The following is a 14,941-nucleotide window of genomic DNA, read 5'->3' on the forward strand; positions in this document are numbered from 1 at the left end:
GAAAAATTCCCCATGGCATATAATAAACTGTTTTAGGCTAAAAAAGGGTCAAATTTTCAGTGGTATCACTCTCTATATTCTAGTCCTCATTTTCAGGCTGAAATGCTTGCCAAAGTATGAAAAGTAAAAATCAATAACTTTAATGAAAGAATTATTTCAGAGAGTAGCACCATGGATTTCTCAGGTATTTTCTGATAAATATGGAAGTTTCACTGTCTGAACATTTTTCCTTCGCAGCGCTTTGAAATCAAAGATGAGTTGTGAAATTTATGTGTCCCGCAGATCTAATTTTTCTAAAAAGGCCTTAGTTGGAACGAATTTTTAACAAAGTATAGAATATTACACCTGCATATTATATATTGTTGGAAAGCTAAAGAAACTCTAAATTACTCAAAAATAATTAATTTTAAAGCTCAACTACACAAAGAACAATTGCTTGTCAAAGTTTGACCTAAAATTGAAGATTTTGATAAGCGTCAAATAAAAACAAGCACCCGAATGGCGACCTCATTCCAGCCAAGCCATATTTTATCATTCTACAGAAATCTCCGCTTGAAAAATGAAAATATTGATACGTGGTCGAGTTTACTAAACTTTGCCAAATTAAAACGCGCAAAATTTTATATGACGTATGACCATGGCTTCTGTTCACTCCGATCATGATTCTGATCACGTAATGTTTTGACTTTTTTAAACCAATGAAATCATTTGTTTATACCGCACTAAAGGCCTTTCTAGATTACAGCGCAAAAAACCCCGGGGGTCAGCATGAACTTTAAAGCCTGCTGCGGGAAAGGGAAATGGTTTTGAAGAACCAAATATATGCAAAAAGGTTTTAATATCATCCAAATAACGACCCTGGACACCGCCGTACATTGCGCGGTGGAGTCCAGTGGGCCACCGTACACCCACCGGACGCTCACCGGACTCCACCGCGCAATGTACGGCGGTGTCCAGGGTCGTTCCAAATATTACCAGACGATCTCAATCGAACGGAATCGACGATCGAACCAGTCGAACCAAATCGAACGCAATCGACCAATTGAAATTCGATTGTCGAACGCAATCGAATCTCAATCGAACGTCAAAATTCTGGGTAATATTCGATTGGTTCGATTGTTGTTCGACTGGTTCGATTGTTGTTCGACTGGTTTGGAATCTAAAGTCTGAAGTCGAAACTCCTTGCCACTGACCCCGCAGAGAAATTTTTTGGGTTGTCTAAAAAGCAGGGTAGCCAATTGGGGTAGCCAATTGGGCTAGGTTATGGGGTACCTAAATATTTTACAGACCAGAATAGAAATACCGAAATGAATGCATAGAACCACATTTTACTGACCAGGGAGCATGAATCTGATTGATACTTAGATTGATCATGTATGATTCCAAAGATAAACAAAGATATAAATTACCAGTGTAATGCACGAGGAGTAAGAATAGAGCTCATTATAATAGAGCTATTTCAAAGACTTTCTGTACCTATATAAAGCTGCCCATATTAAATTTTAAAAGGAAATATTGTTTAAACATCTAAACATGATTTAAACAAACAATAGATTCAATACAAAGGATTGTTAAGATATGACAAGATTAGAGATCATATGGCCAAAGGCGATTCCAAAGCTATTATCATCAAATTATAGCTTCACAGAAATAACAATTAAAAATAATAAAATCTAAATGTAAATATTAAAAACTGTTTTGTATATATTTCTTATTCGGGTCTGTAAATTTTCAAACAAAGCCAAGAAGGAAGACAAAATGGCGCCAGGTCTCTTGAGAAGTAACAAAGTTCAGTACCTTCGGAAAAAAGGCTATTGTGGCTGAAGTTCGAAAGGAATCTTAAATTTTATTACATGGAATCATTAACAAGATGTTGTAATGGTAGTTCCACATGAAAACAGGTTTCAGATTTCAAAAGTTTAGGCAAAAAGAGGTACCCCATAACCTAGCCCAATTGGCTACCCCATTGGCTACCCTGCTTTTTAGACCAACCCGAAATTTTTAGTTGGCAGACACTGACTTTAGGTTGGTTTGGAAATGGTTTTATTTTGAAAAGTATTCTTCACTTTAGATGAATACTTTTATTTTATTGGATTCATGAAAGGTTCAAGGTTTGTTTACTTTTTATTTCAAATTATTTCATTGCTTTATTGAGCTGCAATAGCTGATTGAAAAACAAATATTTTTATAGTTATCAGCGTGGGCTTGGCAGCCATTTTGAATTTCGATTTTTTTTCTCCTGTACTCGGCAATTTAGAGGTTGTTCGTAATACACAATTTGGCTTACGCGTAACACTTGTGAAAAGAGTCTGATTTTTCTATTTTGATGTTTTTGCAGCCCAATGTTGGACTGGTACTGGAACTGATTTGTTGTAAAAAAAGTTGACCCCCGTGTTGGTTTTATAGCCTATCTTTTTGGATTTGTGAGAAGACAAATGTTATTGTAAAGAAAATTCATTTGGAAGTGTAATCATACCCTTTCCAGGGAACTGGACCAACATTTTTTAAGTCAGAATTCATTGCCAGTAATAATGCCGCAGCGTGGTTTGAAACCTTGCTGGTGGTTGTTGTAGGTCTGGTGGAAAATGGATATATTTCTGAATATAAACATTACTGCAGCTAGAATATTTTCTTTATTTTGAAAAACAGAAGGTTCAAGGTTTGTTTACTTTTTATTTTACTGCATTTCTCTGTCTTATTCTGCTGTATTTTGATTTTTTGGTTTTGTCAGTGCACACTCGGCAGCCATTTTGAATTTTTTTTTTCGATGTCTGTACTTGGCAATTTCGTGACCTCTACAGAATCAATAGGCTACGTCATATCTTCCTTCGTTTCGAGCGTAAAACTCCTACTCTTCGGGCTATGAGCACTCCTCTTGTTTTGAATATTGAAATTCTCCAGATAAATTGCATGCTCACTGAGGTTTTAATGAAATAATAGAGAGTTTCGAAACCTAAGCCAATCAGCTGTGTTTTAAACATTCTTTTATTTAAAATCTCAATTGATAAACATCTTTTGTGAATGTTGTCTATTATGTTTAAACCTATTAATAAGCAATTCCTGGTGGGGGTCACTAGTGGCCGCCTATAGCAGTGCCTATAGACCAAGAGTAAGGCCTAAAAGCCTGGAATTGTCTATTGTGTAGACTACAGAATCGACGATTTTGCCTGAGGGGAACAGCAGTGCGGCGCACCGGACTGTCCGGTGGCAAAAAGTATCCTTTCGCTACACCGGACGCAATAAGTCCGGTGTTGCATACAGGGAATTTTGGACACTAGACATTTATGAAACAAAAAATTAAGAAACACAGGACACACCGGACTGGTCATATCCAGTGTTTTGATTGTCCCACAAGTGTTACGCGTAAGCCAAATTGCGTATTACGAACAACCTCTAATAAATTGTTGAGTACAGGAGAAAAAAATCGAAATTCAAAATGGCGGCCAAGCCCATGCTGATAACTATAAAAAATCTTTGTTTTTCAATAATTTGCAGCTCAATAAATCAATGAAATAATTTGAAATAAAAAGAAAACAAACCTGGAACCTTTCATGAATCCAAATAAATAAAAGTATTCATCTAAAGTGAAGATTCCATTTCGAAATAAAACGATTTCCAAACCAACCTAAAGTCAGTGTCTGCCAACTAAAAATTTCTCTCCGGGTCACTGGCAAGGAGTAACGACTTCAGACTTTAGATTCCAATTCTTGTATAGGCTGCAACTACACTGCCAAATGATCTGTATTATACAAAGACATCAAAATGGGTCCATAAGTTAAGAAAATGAGATTATCATCTAGCACGTGGGTTTTGTTTTTAAAAACAAACTTAAATATAAAATTGTTAATGAACTTCTTACTTAAAATATCACTTACTTACATAATTTATTTATGATATAACACCCCTTTCTTAAATAAATGGCCTCTTAAGGCGGCAATCACAAATATCTTTGTTTCGCGTCACCCGACCGACTCTCGAAAATTGAGTAGAATTGAGTCGTTGAGTCGGTTAATTTGTCGGACTTTTTCTTTCCTTCGTTCAAAAATGTTATTATTGCCAATTTTTTGCAAGTGATTTCTAGCGCATTCACAGCATTTTGACTTTGTTTATCATTACATGCGCTATTTTGGTTGGAGGTCACAGTGTTCAAAGGTCATAATTTGAGACCACCCATAACACACGCGGTTGTTTTGGCTGCTGGCTGGCTGGTAGTTTCCTTCAAGAATACACTCCAAAAATGGATGATGGAGGTAAGAAAACCCGAAATTTTTTACAACCGACCGACCGACTCACTTTTTAGACCCATTGAGGACGTGAAATGAAGATATTTGTGATTGCCGCCTAAAGTCTTTTATGTTTGCCGCAAGAAGGGAGAACAATTTAATTTGACCCCCGGTTTTTTCTCTCTTTTTCTAGCCATTTCCCGCGTGTTTGTGTAGACACAACTTTAATCCGGGGAAATGAAGCGTTTTCATTGGTCTAAAATCACGGATGGTCCGACACCGGACATCCGACTTCCTTAAGTCCGGTGTAGAGATTGTCCGGTGGTAAAAAAAATTCTCAATTTACACCGGACTTTTGTGTGTCCCGTGTTCGTTAAGTTCGGTGCGAGGACCCTGCCGACGCACCGGACTGTCAGGTGGCAAAAAGTATCCTTTTGCTACACCGGACACAATAAGTCCGGTGTTGCATACAGGGAATTTTGGACGCCGGACATTTATTAAACAAAAAATTAAGAAACACCGGACTGGTCATGTCCGGTGTTTTGATTGTCCGGTGGGAAAAAATATCCTTCTTCGACACCGGACATCCATATTCCTTAAGTCCGGTGTAGAGATTGTCCGGTGGTAAAAAAAATTCTTAATTTACACCGGACTTTTGTGTGTCCGGTGTTCGTTAAGTCCGGTGCGAGGACCCTGCCGACGCACCGGACTGTCAGGTGGCAAAAAGTATCCTTTTGCTACACCGGACGCAATAAGTCCGGTTTTGCATACAGGGAATTTTGGACGCCGGACATTTATTAAACAAAAAATTAAGAAACACCGGACTGGTCATGTCCGGTGTTTTGATTGTCCGGTGGGAAAAAATATCCTTCTTCGACGCCGGACATCCATATTCCTTAAGTCCGGTGTAGAGATTGTCCGGCGGTAAAAAAAATTCTTAATTTACACCGGACTTTTGTGTGTCCGGTGTTCGTTAAGTCGGGTGCGAGGACCCTGCCGACGCACCGGACTGTCAGGTGGCAAAAAGTATCCTTTACACCGGACGCAATAAGTCCGGTTTTGCATACAGGGAATTTTGGACGCTGGACATTTATTAAACAAAAAATTAAGAAACACCGGACTGGTCATGTCCGGTGTTTTGATTGTACGGTGGAAAAAAATATCCTTCTTCGACACCGGACATTCAACTTCCTTAAGTCCGGTGTAGAGATTGTCCGGTGGTAAAAAAAATTCTCATTTTACACCAGACTTTTGCGTGTCCGGTGTTCGTTAAGTCTGGTGCGTCGGCAGGGTCCTCCGGTGCGTTGGCAGGGTCCTTTGTCTCTTTAAACTACTTTTTGCTGTGAAAACAACTAGCCGTATTGTATACCGTGATGCCGGGGTAATTTGCATCAGTACAGTGAAGGGAAACTTGCATAGCTGTCTAAGTTTAAGCTTAAACTCATATATCAGGATTAGAAACTAGGCTAGTCTTACCTCTTTTATATTTCCCTTTAAAACAATACAATGCTCACAAGTTGACACAACACATGCAGTATACGGGAAACGCATGTTTGGACTTTGTACCCCATGCTGCACTCAAGCACTTAAGCCAAAGCCCCGCAAAGGCGGGACAAAAATCAGTTTTTTGAAGTTTTGAAGAACTACGCAGCTCCGCTCGCAGCTCTTCTCTACCATTTTTGTTTTGATTTAACTTTATATTTGCCGCCAGGTCATTGTCAAAATGTTCAAACGTTCAACGAATATCGTTCGATTTTTTAAGGCACCATTTACATTTGAAGAACTAGAAGGAAAGAAAGAGCGTTGCGATGATGCGCGGGACGGCAGGTGTTGCACCGCCGTGGTTTGGGTGGTGTGTTTGGGGTATTAAAAGGCTTACAACCCTGTCTCTTTATTTTGCTAGCAACTTCGAATTGAGGTGGAGTCTGGATCGCTTTGCAACACTTAACGTGAGATCGGGTAACTTGCATCAGTGGAGGCTAATATCCATACCGTAACTTTGTCTAATGTCAACATCCCTCCTCTAATTTCGAAACCCTTTTTATCAGCTGAAAGGTCAAAAGCAAAACTGTTTTTCTTTGCTTAGTGGTCAGAGAGGAACGATCCTTTTTCAGTATCAGTATTGAAAAATATTTCTTTAAATAAAAATTTTCATGTTATTTTATTCCTGTGTCTAAAGAAGGGTGTCGGAATTAGACGAAGGATGTCAATATTAGACGAACTTACAGTTGAAACGTTGTCTTTTTACTTAGTCTTTTAGCAGGCTAGAAAGTGCCATGAAAGTTACATTTTATTAAAGTTCTGAAAGTTTGAAGTTTTACAGGTTTTCTATTTTGTCAAGAATTTTTTGCTCCCGAACATAAACTTTCGCGGATAGCCCTTCTTAGAATTTTTAAAGAAATTTACTTTCGTGAAACAGGCAAAAATTTGGGAAAATTGCGAAAGTTTCTGCTCGCAAAAGTTTGTACGCCAAAAGTATTGTTAATCACTGAAAAAAGGAACTTATGTACCGTGAGTGGTCCTAAATCAGACAGCCCTGCTTAAATCCGGCGGGGTCTTTCAAAGATACAAACTAAAATAAAAACAAACCTTTCGCTGTGACGCAATGAAGATACCAAAGTGTCAACTAAACTGAGAGATTTGATATACTGAACCAATTGAACCAAATAACAATAATTGCTTCTTATACAAAATATAATTTTTTATTACAAAATTGTTAACGTTTTATAACAAAATTGTTAACGTTTTAAACACAAGCAACGGATTCAGAATAATAGAGGTAATTTTTTTACAACTCAAACGTTTTTGATTACATTAATTGACATCTTGACATTTTAGTCATCTTGTTAGATGTTTTGTTTCGAGTGTTCTTGCAATAGTTTATTGTTCAACTTGGAGAGGGATTGTTTGTAAACATAGAATTTTTTTTAATAGCAGTTATTTGGGGGTCGGATTTAGGCAGGGCTGTCAGATTTAGGACCACTCGCGGTATCATGCAATCAAAAAACAATTTCTGAAAGAAAGTAACATTTTCAATTATTAACCCTTTCCGGATGCATGATTTCACGGCTATATGACGCATGATTTCACGGCTATATGACGCAAACAAAATTGCAATAGAAAGTGATTGATAAAAGAATTCACGATAAGTAATACCTCATTTTTTTAGGGGTTTTGAAATACCAAAAAAAATTTTGAAATATGGCTGACACCTGGTCACGTGACCGAAAAATCGGCATATTTTTTTCGGGACAGCAAAATCTGAGTAAAGTGATTTTTTTTGTCCAAATTTTTAAGCAATTTTTCCCTTACAGATTAAGCCTGAGTAAATTTACAACAAACATTGAAAATTTATAATTCAAGTTGTAAACAAGATATCGAAAAGCGGTTTTTCGCAGGTTACGGGAAATTTATCTCAAAATCATTATTCAAAACCATGTTATTGTATTTTGGTGCGAAAACGGTTAAAATCTTTTACAAAGCTATGGGCCACCCGGTTGCCCGTCCGTCATATAGGAACACAATTCATGGGCCACCCGGTGGCCCGTGCGTCCGGAAAGGGTTAAAAGCAAAACTTTTGATCCAATGAACCAATTTTATTAAATGGGAAACTTTTTTTGGTGCACCTGTTATAATTTTCATAGTTTCAATACTTTGAATATTTTAACTTTAACTTTAAAAACTGTGAATTTGGTGAGCTTCAATTATTTTTAAGAGCCTTTTGTTTGAAATAAAGTTATCTTTGAATTGTACAGCAAACTGCTCAATAAGGATAACTTTTTATTGTAAATATAGTCACTTTTCCTCACTTCAGAAATATTTTACAAACCTTTATGAATCATTTTTTCTAGATGAACTGAAAAATGAACGTGTTAGCTGATACTGAAATAGCGATTCAAACATTTTATCATTCACAAGTCGAAGAACAACGCAATGAAGCACACAGATGGCTGCTTGAGCTTCAAAAGTCACCACAGGCATGGCAAGTCTCATTATTATTGTTAGATGCAACAAAACCAACAGAATGTCAATATTATGGTGCAGTTATATTACACTACAAGATTTGTCATATGATGACAGAAGTTGGTGAAAAAGAAGTACAAGATTTAAAAAACAAGCTGGTTTTATTGATATCTTCAGCTTGCTCAGGTGCAAAGTTTGTTAGGACTAAATTATGCTCAATATTTGCAGTCTTGGTTTTACAAACCATGCAAGAGTCTGAGACATTGCTGACTTGTATCACCCATGTCAGCTCTCATTTTCAGAATGTTAGTCCTCAACAATCAAAAGAAGTTATTTTACAAATATTGATTGAATTCCCATCACAATTTAAAAACCTGAACATGGATTCAAGTAAAAGATTGAAAGCAAGAGATTTTATGGTTCAATTTGCAGAACCACTGTTATCAATGTGGAATGAAATTTTAGCTGGTAAAGATGTTGAAATGAAAAATGAAGCCTTGTCTTGTATGTTAGGTTGGATAGGTTTTGGTATATCTGCACTTGATATTGTGCCTTTAATACCAATTTTATTGAATCATATTGAAACTGAAGAACTCACTTCAAAAGTGTGTGAAGTCATAAGTGATGCTTTGACCGACCCTAGTAGTTACTCTCTAGTCTCAAGTGTATTTGAATCTATAGAGAAATTATTATTGTTGGAACCTCTCATAGAAAAAGCATTACAGGATGAAAATGATGATTTTGCATATAATGTTTGTATGATGATGGCCAATATTGGCGAGACGCATTCCAACATCTTAGTCGCTACCAATAACCCAAACCAACAAATGCTTGCCCTTCGATTGACCAAATTAATATTAAAATTTTCATCCATGCCAGGACATTACCCATCTGACGAAACATGTAGTAGATTGACGTTAACTTTTTGGTATCATCTACAAGATGATTTAGTGGATGTCACAGTGACTGATTTTCAAAAACAGTTCCAAGATGCTTTTCTAATGTTGGTTGATGTGTATTTTGTTAAAGGACAGTACCCACCTGATGAGGTATACAATAGATACACTAGCGAAGAGAAAGAACTTTTTCGTTGTTATCGTATTGACATTCAAGACACTATCATGTATTTACATCACACGTTGAGAGATCGCTGTTTATCTTATTTCATTGAAAAATTATCCAGCCTGTTATCATGTAAGTGACCTTTCTTTTTTGCCAAATTTTTTTTATTCTTTAAAATAAAAAAGCAAGACCAAAGCAAAAGGGATTTTCGAATCTTGCTACTAGCCTTTGGAAGGGTTCATTTTTTCTGCAAACCCCTGGTTGGCGGGTCCTCAAAATAAACAGTAATATCTGGTAACATCATTATATCTAAGCAGATAAAAACTGGCCAGTTTTTTGAAGAGTTTGGTAATTATGATTACTACCGGGTATTTCAAAAAAAAAAGCGTACAAGTTTGAATTGAGGTTGTGAGAAAGCTAAAAATGTTATAAATCTTAACTTTTTGCCATTAAATGGAGGAATGACTAACTTAAAATTTGAGCTTTTGAGCTATCATACTTAATATTTGTTTTGCGCATTCAAAAGGTATTAAGAAAATTCGAAAAAGTTCTCTTTCGAAAAAGTCTCATTTAATTGAGAAAATATGGGATCAAATTCAAGCTTACAAAACACTGAAAACAGCTTTTTTTGCTACTTTTTTTAACACCGAAAGTTTTGAGGGCCTTTTGAATGTTTGATGATTATCAAAAGAAATAAAAAATATTAATTACAGCCATCAAAACTTTAAACTGACTGTGTTTTCTTGCACAAAAGGGAAAGAGAAAAAAAAATTGATCCACTCTTTTTTCTCAAAAATGACGCTTTTTCAAAAGAGAATTTTTTCGAATTATCTTCATAACTTTTGAACACGTGAAGCAAATTTAAAGTATGATAGCTCAAAATTTAAGTTATTTTACCTCTTTTTAATGGTGAAAAGTTTAGATTTATAGCATTGTTAGTTTTCTCACAATAATAATTCAAAGTTGTACACTTTTGAAACACCAGGTATATTCGTCTGGACACAGAAAAAATGCCCCTTTTTCCAGTTCTTTTGTCAGTGAAGGAGAAAGATTCTCAACCAAAAGCTTGGGAAAAGTATTTAGAAAACTTCTGGGAACCTTTCAAGAGTTTGACCAAAAGCTAAAGATACCTCAAGTTGATCTTTTCATAGTTCAGATCCTTTTTATTTTTCAGCTGGGCAATCAACGTGGCAACAATATGAATCGGTGCTCTATCTTCTATCTGGTACAACGGGCACTATAGACAGCGAGGATAAAGTCTACATGCCGAACATCATACAACTTCTTAAAAAAGTACCAAACCATCCGAAGATTCATGATACCCTGTACACTTTCCTGGGCGGTCTTGGAGAATGGTTAATTTACAATCAAAACCACATCGAAGATTTGCTACCGTTTCTGTTGTCTGGTATGAACGAATCTAACAACCAAATCATGAGCTCTTGCAGTTTGTCTTTGCAAGATATTTGTCAAGAATGTGCTCAATTACTTAGCCGACAATCTGTTATGAAAGTATTACAAGTCTGCCGTGATACATTACAACGTCCGAATTGCCCAGCTAAAGTTTGTGTACGTTTATTTCAAGTGGCCGGATATGTGATATCAGTTCTACCAGCCTCTGAAATACGAAACGAACTTGAGATCATGGTTGCACCCTTGCTACATAATTTTAAAAGCTTGTTGGGAAGTAAAGCTCAAGGACCTGAGGTCGTAGAGCAGATCTGCCATTGCTTAAACTGTTTGACAGCTATGTTTAGGTCTTTGGATCCTTTCGAAGAACAAGCTGTCCATCCCATCTCTATTGTTTATGAGCAATTATTACAAATTCTACCTTTAATTAAAGGATACTGTACTGAAGAAATCATCATGCTTGCTGCTACGGGCTGCGTCTCAAAAGCTGTTGAAATTGTACGAGAAAAGTTGGCACCTTTTGTCAATGCGACTTGCCAACTACTTTTTGATTGTTTCAGTGCATGCCCAATGTGGTGTATAATGAATACAGCTTCCCTAGTTATTGGTATGTTTGGTTCGGAAGAAATCACTTCGCAAGCTATCAAAGAGTTCTTCGTTGCTATTACTACCTCATGTTTGAATTTGAACAGTGCTGACAACACCGACTCTATGCAAGGTTTGATGGAGATGATGACCAAAGTTATCAGAACTGTACCTGAATTTTTCTTTGAGGGAACTGAATTTCAAGAAGTGTTGGTTAAACGTGCTTTAGAGTTAATGACTTTACAAGAGACTCCTACTATTAAGAGTACATGTCACTTTGTTGTTACGTACCTGGGTGTGGTTTCCGTATATGATACTGGCAAAGAAGTGTTTTTGCGGTGTGGAAAAGATATTATTGGTCGGGTGTTACTTTGCATTGGTGTTACTGCTCCTAGATCACTATTAGATAACTACTCAGATGTCTTGTTAGCTATTAATAAAAACTTTTCAACCGAAAGCTCTGTATGGTTAAATGAGTTGTTACTCACAGAGAATTTCCCCACTTCTGTACCTACTCAACAACAAAAAGAGTTGTTCCGTAAAATGGTGATTAAAGAACGGTCAAGTAAGAACCGACTTCGAGAAACTGTTAGAAATTTTGCTTTATTATGTCGTGGTTTGATGGGACTGACCTATGTTCAATGAAATATTATAGGAACGTTTAACAAGAAGAAATCCCTCTTTGAAGGGAAATTGAATAAAATTGCGATGGTTTCTATGCAGTCAGCAGATCTTTTTGGAAAAGTTCAATTTTTTGCATCGCATTCTTCGTTTGAAATGCCGAAAATGTCATATTTCTTGGTACTAATTTTTGCTTAACTGCATAGGCATTTTATCAAGAACTGAAGCCTGTATTTTTCTATGGCTCCTCTGCAAGATAATTTCATTTCTCTCCAATTTTATGAATTTTAACCCGATTACTCTCCACCTCTATAATTAAGCAAAAAATAGTATTTAGATTTTTGATAAATTTTGAGCCTAACTTTTCATTGTTTATACATACCATGCATTGGTAAGTTTTTTCTTTGGATTTTGGTATTTATCTTCATGTTTTAGCTAGAATTAGGGTTTATTTTTTTTCAATTTTTTTTTCTATTGAATATTTTTATATTTTTTGTTGTTTTTAATAATCTATTTTAATCAAAAAGATTTTAGAACTTAGAACAATCTATATTATAATACGCTAAAATCGGAACTCTCCAATTCTCGCATGACGCTTTTTCGCTAGCGATTTTTAAGCAGACGGCAATTCTTTTTCGCGCCTTTTCTGTGTTGGTTTTTACATTAGTAAAATTTCAGCTTTAAAATGAAAGCCGTGAAAAACATTTAATCTTTTCTCTCTTTTTCTTATCTTCTTTTTTGAATATTTTCAGGAGCACTTTGAAAATGAGGACTCTTCTTTTTCTTTTTCATTTTGAAATATTTAAGTTTCAAATTTTCAAAGCTTCCATCTGGGGGGTCGAACCACTGATCGCTTGCATGTTAACCAAACGCCTTAACCAACTGAGTTAACTCGACGATGCAATTACTGTGCATTCAAGCTATAAATTGAATTCAATGCTCTTTAGAACTTTCACTTTTGTCTTCTCATTTCTTCAACCTCTATATCTATATTATAATACGCTAAAATCGGAACTCTCCAATTCTCGCATGACGCTTTTTCGCTAGCGATTTTTAAGCAGACGGCAATTCTTTTTCGCGCCTTTTCTGTGTTGGTTTTTACATTAGTAAAATTTCAGCTTTAAAATGAAAGCCGTGAAAAACATTTAATCTTTTCTCTCTTTTTCTTATCTTCTTTTTTGAATATTTTCAGGAGCACTTTGAAAATGAGGACTCTTCTTTTTCTTTTTCATTTTGAAATATTTAAGTTTCAAATTTTCAAAGCTTCCATCTGGGGGGTCGAACCACTGATCGCTTGCATGTTAACCAAACGCCTTAACCAACTGAGTTAACTCGACGATGCAATTACTGTGCATTCAAGCTATAAATTGAATTCAATGCTCTTTAGAACTTTCACTTTTGTCTCTCATTTCTTCAACCTCTATATCTATATTATAATACGCTAAAATCGGAACTCTCCAATTCTCGCATGACGCTTTTTCGCTAGCGATTTTTAAGCAGACGGCAATTCTTTTTCGCGCCTTTTCTGTGTTGGTTTTTACATTAGTAAAATTTCAGCTTAAAATGAAAGCCGTGAAAACATTTAATCTTTTCTCTCTTTTTCTTATCTTCTTTTTTGAATATTTTCAGGAGCACTTTGAAAATGAGGACTCTTCTTTTTCTTTTTCATTTTGAAATATTTAAGTTTCAAATTTTCAAAGCTTCCATCTGGGGGGTCGAACCACTGATCGCTTGCATGTTAACCAAACGCCTTAACCAACTGAGTTAACTCGACGATGCAATTACTGTGCATTCAAGCTATAAATTGAATTCAATGCTCTTTAGAACTTTCACTTTTGTCTTCTCATTTCTTCAACCTCTATATCTATATTATAATACGCTAAAATCGGAACTCTCCAATTCTCGCATGACGCTTTTTCGCTAGCGATTTTTAAGCAGACGGCAATTCTTTTTCGCGCCTTTTCTGTGTTGGTTTTTACATTAGTAAAATTTCAGCTTAAAATGAAAGCCGTGAAAAACATTTAATCTTTTTCTCTTTTTCTTATCTTCTTTTTTGAATATTTTCAGGAGCACTTTGAAATTGAAGACTCTTCTTTTTCTTTTTCATTTTGAAATATTTAAGTTTCAAATTTTCAAAGCTATTCAAAGTCTTTCAAAGTCACCCTCGAATGTCTACCCACGATGGCTAGCCACGATGGCTAAAGGACTTAAACGAAAGAATATATTTACAAGATATTTTTCATTGTGGTAATTTCTAGCAATGCAAGATCTTCATTTCTTCCCAGGCAGTTTTCATTTAATTTGCATTCAATTTACTCTATCATTTTAAAGTTTTCTTTTCAAAAACCAACTTGATGAAAGTAGTATCAAAATAGTTTTAATTTTCTTTGAACATAAAAAAAAATGTCTGATGTAATTCTCCTCCGAAAATACAAGAAATTATATTAAGTGATTTGACAAAAGATGTTTTCCTTTTCCTTGCAAAGTACAAGAAATTACTTCAATTAGTTTTCCTTGGAAAATTCAACATATTTTTTTAGGTAATTTTCCTTGAAAAATACAAGAAACTGTACATAAGATGATTTTCCTTGGGAAATACAAGAAATCGTAACAGGGTATTTTCCTTGGGAAATACAAAAAACTGTATATAAGATGTATTTTCCTTGGAAAATACAATAAATCGTACTCGGTGATTTTCCTTGGAAAATACAAGAAATATGTCTTAACTATGTTTCCTTGGAAAACATAACTAACTGTTCGTAGAAATTTTCCTTTTACATTACTAAAACATATTTCGCATAAGTAAACAAAATATGTGTAATTTCTAAAGTGAAAGCGAGCGAAGCGAGCGTAATAATCATGTTAAAGAGTCGTCTCGGACGACGCCGGGACGGCTAGTATAATCAAAAACGGTTCTGATCTATTTTAAGAGTATTCTTGATGTTTTTTATCAAAAACCTATTTTTGAATCAAAGTTATAAGTTACTTTTTTATAACTTTCGATGTCTTTTTTATGAAAATCAATGTGGGAGAGATTTCTCTTATAATTAACTGGTCTCTTTGATCAGAAGTTTTTA

The 14,941-nt window shown here is 35.5% G+C and overlaps 1 protein-coding gene across 1 annotated transcript; it reads left to right on the plus strand.

Moving 5' to 3' along the window:
* The first annotated feature begins 8,060 nt into the window (after positions 1-8,060).
* Positions 8,061-12,414, plus strand: LOC136808230 (importin-13-like). Its single transcript, XM_067064765.1, has 2 exons — positions 8,061-9,380; positions 10,423-12,414. The coding sequence occupies exons 1-2, from the start codon at positions 8,087-8,089 to the stop codon at positions 11,886-11,888; spliced, it is 2,760 nt and encodes a 919-aa protein (XP_066920866.1). The 5' UTR covers positions 8,061-8,086; the 3' UTR covers positions 11,889-12,414.
* Positions 12,415-14,941: the final 2,527 nt, after the last annotated feature.

This window comes from Clytia hemisphaerica, unplaced genomic scaffold (assembly GCF_902728285.1).
Source record: "Clytia hemisphaerica strain Z4C2 unplaced genomic scaffold, Clytia hemisphaerica genome assembly, whole genome shotgun sequence".
Classification (NCBI taxonomy): domain Eukaryota; kingdom Metazoa; phylum Cnidaria; class Hydrozoa; order Leptothecata; family Clytiidae; genus Clytia; species Clytia hemisphaerica.